The sequence below is a fragment of the Suncus etruscus genome, chromosome 5 (genome assembly GCF_024139225.1).
Source record: "Suncus etruscus isolate mSunEtr1 chromosome 5, mSunEtr1.pri.cur, whole genome shotgun sequence".
Classification (NCBI taxonomy): domain Eukaryota; kingdom Metazoa; phylum Chordata; class Mammalia; order Eulipotyphla; family Soricidae; genus Suncus; species Suncus etruscus.
This window is the reverse complement of record NC_064852.1, coordinates 116110323-116118768: the sequence shown is the minus strand read 5'-3', so window position 1 is coordinate 116118768 and position 8446 is coordinate 116110323. Positions and strand designations below refer to the sequence as shown.

Below are 8446 nucleotides of genomic sequence, written 5' to 3'. Positions count from 1 at the left end.
AGCTCCTGGCAGGCACGGGGGACCATATGGGACACCGGCATTCGAACCAACCACCTTAGGTCCTGGATCGGTTGCTTGCAAAGCAAACACCGCTGTGCTATCTCTTCGGGCCCTTATAGCTTTTCTTAAAGGTATTGGTAGTTTTGTTTGATTTCAAGATAACATTTAATACCTAAGAGTTTTGGAGCCGGAATGATAGCACAGCTAGGGTGTTTGCCTTGCACGCAGTTGACCTGAGTTTGATTCAGGCATCCTATATGGTGTTCTGAGCCTGAAAGAGTAATTTCTGAGCACAGAGCCAGGAGTAACCCTTGAGTGCTGCAGGGTATGTTCCAAAAAACAAAAACAATGAAAAAAAGGTTTCTTCTTTCCCTCTGCTTATTTTGCTTTATTTCATTCTGTTATTCAGGACCAGAGGAAATCTGACTCTCAAAAAGGATATAGAGCATCAGGTGTGACCCAAAATCCAAAACAAAAAACAACAACAAAAACCAAAATAACCCAAACCAAAAAGAACTATTTTACTTCACTGAAAAAAAAAAATAACTTCAGGAGTAAAATTAGAATTTAAAAGACTTACTTTCTGAGGGCCGGAGCGGTGGCACAAATTTTAAGGCTCTTCCTTGCCTGCATTAGCCTAGGATGAACTCTGTTCGATCCCCCAGCATCCCATGTGGTCCCCCAAGCCAGAAACTATTTCTGAGCACATAGCCTAGAGTGATCCCTGAGCATCACCGGGTGTGGTCCAAAAACAATAACAAAACAAAAAGACAAGACTTACTTTCTGGGGCCAGAGAGATGGCACAGCAGTTAGGGCATTTGCTTTACACAAGGCTGACCTGGAACCCAACTAGGGTTCAATTCCTGGCATCCCTTATGATCCCCCGAGCCTGCCAGGAGTAATCCTTGAGCCCTGCCGGGTGTGGCCCAAAAACAAACAAAAAGATTTATGGATGCAAAAATGATTAATGTGAAAAATAACTATTCAGTTAATGTGTGAAACCTTTGAGAATATAATATGAATATAAATTCAGGTGAAAAGTTTAAACTTGGGGCCGGAGAGATAGCATGGAGGTAAGGAGTTTGCCTGCATGCAGAAGGTCAGTGGTTCGAATCCAGGCATCCCATATAGTCCCCTGAGCCTGCCAGGAGCGATTTCTGAGTGTAGAGCCAGGAGTAATCCCTGAGTGCTGCCGGGTGTGACTCCAAAACCAGAAAAAGCAAACAAAGAAACAAACAAAAAAGAAAGGTTTAAATTTGCAACTAATACACACAAAAGCTAATACAAAAACTAATACACACAAAGCTCTCGAGATTTAATATATAACTGAATGTACACTTTAATCATAGTCAATGATACAAATATTAGAGTTACCGTGACTAGATCTTTCTTTTTAGGTTATACTTCCCAAGTGGTGGTTAGAGAGCTTAGTGCCTTTTAAGACAACTCTCAGTGATGCTAGCTAACCTGGCTTGAGGATCAATGTGAGGTCACCTCAGTGTTCTCTTGTACCAGACTACCAAGCTATAACCTCGAAGAGTGTCTGGTATAAGCCCATATCAAGAATGTACAAAAGTGCATTCTAATCTACTGCACTAGCTCTTGGTCCCTAAAACACACACAGAAAAGTGATGTAATAGAAATGTTATCTAGAATTAGTTAACTCTAACTTGTCCAACGTGGCTATATCACTTTACATTTCTACCAAAAGTGTACAAAAATTCCTGTTAGCTTAAAATTGAATTAGTATATGACCTAGTAATTTCTCCATTGGGTATCTATTCCAATAACTTCAAGTCATTCATTCAAAAGGACATATGCATACCATTATTCATTGCTGCAATGGATGAGTACAATAGCTAAGATATGGACTCAACCTAGGTGTCCAATGACAGATGATGAATGGATTATGAAAATGTGGTACTTATACATAATGGGTACTATGCAGCTTCAAGGAATGGTGAAATCATGCAATTTGCTGCAACCTGGCTGGAACTGGAAGATATGGAGTGAAAGTAAACCAGAAGAAGAAAGACAATTAGGATAATTTTACTTACCTATAGTATATAAAATAATTATACTAGGAAATGTAGTGTGGGGAATTGCTTGGATTACCCATAAACTCAGAGCCCAAGGAGGAGAAATTTAGAGAAGAAAAGAAATCAAGGTGAGAGGAAAGAAGATGAGAAAGGGAAATAATGGGAGAAAAAGATTGGGGCTTTGGTTATATTGGGGATGTGCGAGAATGGTACAGTTCTACAACCAGAGCACAAACTTAGCAACACTGGAAACATGAAATTTAAAGTTCAACCGCTGAATTTTAATGTGCCTGTCAAGGTGGCAGGTAGGGGTGGATTGTTGGAGGGTGCAGCATGATGGAGTATAGAGGGCACTGGTGATGGGAGTTGACACTGGTGGGATCTTGTTGAACTATTATATGCTTGGGCCGAAGCAATAGCATAGAAGGTAAAGCATTTGCCTTTACATGCATCCAACCCCGGTTTGATCCCTGCAATCCTATATGGTCTTCTAAGCCTACCAGGAGCCATTTCTGAGTGCACAGCCAGGAGTAACTGCTGAGCACTACCGGGCGTGTCTCCAAAACAAAAATATTCAACTATCAATAGCTTTTGTAAACCATAGTAATTTAAATAAAACAATAATTCCTGTTTGCTATATCCTAGCTAAGGTTTTGTATGGATAAACTTTGAATTTTAGGCAATTGTGATAGTTACTGGTTCTTTGCATCCATGATAAACAACCACAGATAAAAGCATGTAGTTAGGTCAGTGATGGGTTCAGCTATACTAAGCATATTGCCTTTTATTTGTTGACATTATTCCTTAATACAAAATGCCAGTGTTTATATATAGATGATGTAATGGTTATGTAAATATACAGACGATGTAAATAGGTTATATACAAATAGATCTCATATAAGATTTGAGTTGCCTCAGTTTGCTATACACAATTTCAGAAGTGCTGAAACCAACATCTTGTGAATACCTATAGATGCCTTTAGTGTCTCATGATGGTTTTCATTTCCACACATACGAGGTCTATGATCTACTCAATTCTTTCCCCCAGCTTTTAAGTATCTTTAGTTGTTATTTGTAATATTCTTTAGCAAAATAACACTATTTTACCTCTTAAAAATGAAATTTCCTTATAGAAATTTAAAAAGAATATTCTAGTATTGAGGGTGATATTATTTTACATCTTTCCAAACTACATGCCATTTATTTTTCTGTTTTATACTAATATATAGGGTACTTTTTTTTTTTTTTTTTTGGTTTTTAGGCCACACCCGGCGGTGCTCAGGGGTTACTCCTGGCTGTCTCCTCAGAAATAGCTCCTGGCAGGCACGGGGGACCATATGGGACACCGGGATTCGAACCAACCACCTTTGGTCCTGGATTGGCTGCTTGCAAGGTGAATGCCACTGTGCTATCTCTCCAGGCCCACAATGTTTTTTTAAATTATCTTTATTTAAACACCGTGGTTACAAATATGATTGTAGTTGTATGATTATTACAGTCATGTAATGAACACCCCCCTTCATTAGTGCAAGATTCCCATTATCAATTTCCCAGATCTCCCTCCTCCCCACCCCACCCACACCTATACTCGAGACAGGCTTTCTATTTCCCTTATTCATTCACATTGTTATGATAGTTTTCAGTGTAGTTATATCTCTAACTGCACTCATCACTGGTGAGCTTCATGTCATGAGCTGCACCTACATGGGTAGATGGGGGGAAATAAGGGTTGGGACTGAGACAGTACAAGATTAGAAATGAGCTTTGTAGGGCAGTATCAAGGTCACAATACAAGATGGATATTATGCATAGATAAACTATATGCATACAATACTATCAATAGGAGACCAAAAATTCCCAGTGACTGTCCCAACATAAACCAGTGCTAGAGCTCTTTGGTCCCCGCCATAGAAGCAAGATGACAAAGGGGACGTCATCGTTCGGGAAGCGTGGCAACAAGACATACACGCCGTGCCGCTGCTTCGGCTCTAAGGCCTACCACCTGCAGAAGTCCACCTGCGTAAAGTGTGGCTACCCCGCCAAGCGCAAGAGAAAGTACAAGTGGAGCGCCAAGGCCAAGAGGAGGAACACTACCGGGACCGGTCGCATGAAGCACCTGAAAATTGTGTACCGCAGATTCAGACATGGATTCCTTGAGGGAACAATGCCTAAACCTAAGAGCAGCTGTTGCAGCATCCAGTTCATCTTAAGGAATTCAACAACTAATCGTGTGAATAAATGTCCTGGTTTAAAAAAACAAAGAAAAGCCAGTGCTAGAATGGCCCACCCTCCTCCCAAACTGCATTCCCATTAGTGTAGGGAGAGGTAGGGGGAAAGCCTGATGACCCCTATAGAGTCCACCTGAACCAGCGCCCAGGGAAGGCCTGGAGTCCAGTGGAGAAAGGGGGATGGCTGGGGGCCTGCCAAGCATCCCAGCACTCCCCAGGCTAGGGAGAAGGCCTCTGGCATGGGGACTCCCCAAATCCCATACCTGGGAAGAGCTGGCCTCCAGAATCAAAGGGGAAACTGGAAGCCAGATATCTGCCCAACCTGCTCCCCATGCACCTCCCCGCTGGTGCAAGATTTCTATAGGTAGCAAATGCAATTGCGTTCTTCTCTCCTAGCCTCAAACTCCTTTGAGACCATCTCTTCAGTAAAATAAAATAAGTTCTCTGGACTTGATATTTCACCAGTGATGAACGAAGGGGAGAACCTGGGAGCATCTGTCCCGGCCAAGCCCGTTATATATTTATTTTTGGTTCGCTCCTGGCAGGCTCGGGAGACCATATGGGATGCGGGGATTCGAACCACGCAAACAACCTACTTCCATGCTATCTCCGGCCCCTCGGCAAAACCCTTTTGCAGGGGAAACCAAAAGGCAATAATCTCCCAGGCAAGCGCTCTTAGGTCAGCCCCGGAAGTGACGTCACCCACCACCCGCCCCAGAGGGTGGGAACGGACGTCTGCACGTCCTTCGCGTTGCGTCGAGTCGTTCTCCACGTCTAGCGTGGGAAGAAGCCCGACCCGAGAACCCAGACCCGCCACACTGCCCGGCTCTTTGGCGAGTCGGGGCGCCTGCGCCTGCGTAGGTATGCAGGGGGCGGGGCGCCGAGACCACGCCCCTTCTCCAACCAATCCGCGGCCTCGGGGAACAAGAGCTCCCGCCCCCCGAGCCAGGTAGCCAGAAGTGCGGCGGCCGGAATGAGTCGCTCGGGGCGGTCGCCCCGCCTCCGGCCCGCCCCGCGGGCCCAGCCCAGGGGGCCGGCCGAGCGCTGACCCGGGCCGGCGGGGCTCGGCCAGCGGGCGAGGGCAGCGAGCTTGACGTCGTGGCCGCCGTGTCGGGGTCGGGGGTGACTCTCCGAGGGAGCGAGGCCCGGGGCAGGGTCGGTCGGTCGGTCGGCCGGACCTCAGGCTCCTGAGGTAAATGAAGCGCCCTAGGGGAGCGCCCGGCCGGCTCGCCGCCTTGGGTCTGCCAGGGACGCGCCCCAGGGTGCGGGGAGCGCGGGGAGGGCCCGCCACGGGTCTTGCTGCCCCTCGGGGATCCCCGCAGGGTTGGCGGGCGCTTGGCGCTGCGCTGGCCTGAGCAGTCCTCGGCCATTCCCAGGGACGCTTGCCGGCCACTGCCGCCCCGGGCTGGAAAATTCCGCCGTGGACCCGAAGCCTGGAAAACTCGCCTGCTTCCCTCAGAGGAAAAGAAATGCTCACTACTTTGACCCCTCTCCCCCCAAAAAAGCATCTTCAGCAGTGACCCCAGAGCACAGAACCGGGAGTCACTCCTGAACACCGCCGGGTGTGGTCCAGACAGCAAAACAAACACTTTATTTTTTTACCCCCTTTATCTGACCTCCCCAAAAAAACTTAATAGAAGAATTTGTGAGTGAGAACGACTTTGTGTCTGCTCAGATGCTTTTGGGGGACTGACTGCAATCTGCTTGGCAGGAATGTTTTCCTCCAACACCATTGGCTCAGGGAACTCATCCCCCTGAACGTGTGGGAAGGGAAGGAAAGAAAGAACTTTCTGATTAAGTCTGGATTTGAAATGCAAGTTTTGGGGAAAAAGCTGACCTCGTCTTGTTCTCTCTCTCTTTTTGCAGTTTCCCTTCCTGGCATCGCCCGCCCCGTCGATGGCCCGACGACTCCTGCAGTAAATGCACCAGCTGGAGGTCACCTGGCCTGAAAGACTCTTGTTTGCTGCACTTTTTCCCCCTTCACCGCTTGAACTTTACTGTAAGGTCTGAAAAAGTTGGAAAAATAAAAATGAACTTGCTGTTGTCTTGAACATCCTTTTTTTTTTTCTTCTGGAGGAAATATTAAGTTGCCAGAGGGAAAGCCACTATGGCATCCAGAGAGAGACTCTTTGAACTTTGGATGCTTTATTGCACAAAGGTAACCGCTTTCCTTTTAACTTTACTGTACTTTGTTAACCATACTTTGTTATGATGCTCTGTTACTGTACTAGATTACAATATGTTGTTATCCTACAATACTTTACAATACCTTGTTATAAATTTCAGTGAGTTCCTTATTACCACCTACTTATGGCATATCTGGTAATATGATCAAATATTTAAAGGTTCCATTTCCCGGTTTCTCAAGTTTGAACGTGAAACCTTATTTTGGCATCCTGTTGAAAGTTGTAGAGTGTGGTCTACTTTGATGCTCGTCTTCAGTGATCCCCTAATTAAATAAAGGCACATTCTGACCTTAGGAGAAAAGAAAATTTAAAAAATGTATTTTCTCCCGCAAGTGGGAGTTGAAGAAAGCTGTGTCTCTTGCGAAAGACATGAAAGTATTTTTCTCATAAGTTACCTTTGAAATTATATTAAAAAGGGTACTGATTTTATAAGATTATTGTTTGGAGGGATTTATAATTGCCACCTGATGGGCATTGCCTTTTTGGCCTCACAATAAACCTGTGAGGTGACTCTTGTCAACTCTCTCCTTTTTCTGGTGAGAAACTGAAGCAGAAGTTAAAGGGACAAATGAGTAGCATACTTGAGACTTGACTCAGGATGGCCTGGTTTTTTACAGTTGCTTATAATTTCTGAAGTTGCCATTCAGAAATATTTTTTAGTCTTTATGTTTCTGTGAAGTTCTACGTGTCAACGTTAATTTTAGATTATTGGAGAAGAAGGGCCGTATTTAAAAACATGTTTTTCAATTAAGGTGCTACATGACTCTTGATGGTTTGAGGCAAGGGTCAGAGAAACATTTACTAAAGTTACTTTAGGTCTGTGTGCTCAAGTTCTCAAGTCTCAGCTTCTGCATTAATTAACCCTGAAGGCTTCTTATTTATACTTCCTTTTTCAACTCTTAATAAGTTATTCTTCTCTGACAAATAATCTCAGTTTGCAATATTAAATTTAATATTTTAAATTAAATATACAGTATATTTTAATATTAATTTTTTTCATTTGGAATTTTATTTACTTCCTGGTTTGGTATTTATTTTTACAACAGTACATATATTTTGCAATGTTTGTTATAGATTTTTAAAATAGCTTTGAGTATCAAGTAATTTAATGTCTGAAATGGCTCTTTAAAACTAGACCACTCTTCCAATAAAAAAGGAACCTAATTCCACAGATACTTTTGAAAATGCCACCAATACATGTTAGCCAAAAATTAAAATGTATTTATTTCCCGTGCCCAGTAGCTTGAAAATGGTCTATATAAAAATATATCAAATTTATTAGTTTTTCTCTTCACAATAACAAAAGGCTAAGTGGGGTAACATTGTCCTTCCTCTTAATTAGAGAAGTTGTTTCTAGGTCATGTTCATGATTTATTTATGTGATGTGTGCTTACTAAAGGTAGTATACTTTGGTGAGCACAGAATTTCTTTATAAAGTATTTTTAGTATAAGTTGAAGCCCTTACTCCAATTAGTAATGAAAGATTTTTTTAATCCTTTTTTGAAGTCTGTTTTGGAGAAAATGATAAATTTCATTTTTATATTTAATGGTGTTTTTTATTTTTTCATTTTTGTTTTTGCTTTGGGGGCTATACCCTGCAGCACTCAGGGTTACTCCTGGCTCTTTGCTAGAAATCACTCCTCGCAGGCTTGGAGGACCATATGGGATGCCAGGGATGGAACCCAGGTCAGCAATTTGCAAGGCAAACTCCCTACCCACTGTGTTATCGCTCCAGCCTCATATTTAAGATAAATCATACATTTAATAGGGACATTTATTCAACTGTTAAAAAATGTATTTAAAATCATGATTTTTATATTTCACCAGTTTTGTAAGCTACAAATTCATTTCCTTTTATTCAAACACCTTGAGTTTAGGTAATTTTTAGCTGAGTACACACATATAATAGATTTAATTTAACATTTCTAATTTTCCAATGGTGATGTTAACTAAATATCTAGTTCTCTAGCTTTTCACTTTAATCTAATTGTT

General features: G+C 42.9%; 1 protein-coding gene and 1 pseudogene across 1 annotated transcript in view; both read left to right on the top strand.

The window, feature by feature from the left end:
- Positions 1-3958: 3958 nt before the first annotated feature.
- LOC126008990 (60S ribosomal protein L37-like) lies at positions 3959-4250 on the top strand (annotated as a pseudogene).
- A 2111-nt stretch (positions 4251-6361) lies between these two features.
- The window catches only part of NBEAL1 (neurobeachin like 1), a 185556-nt gene continuing 183471 nt past the window's right edge, over positions 6362-8446 (top strand). Inside the window, exon 1 of the mRNA XM_049773321.1 lies at positions 6362-6426. Coding sequence (XP_049629278.1) covers positions 6376-6426 — 51 coding nt within the window. The 5' untranslated portion in view covers positions 6362-6375. The remainder of the gene's footprint in view (positions 6427-8446) is intronic.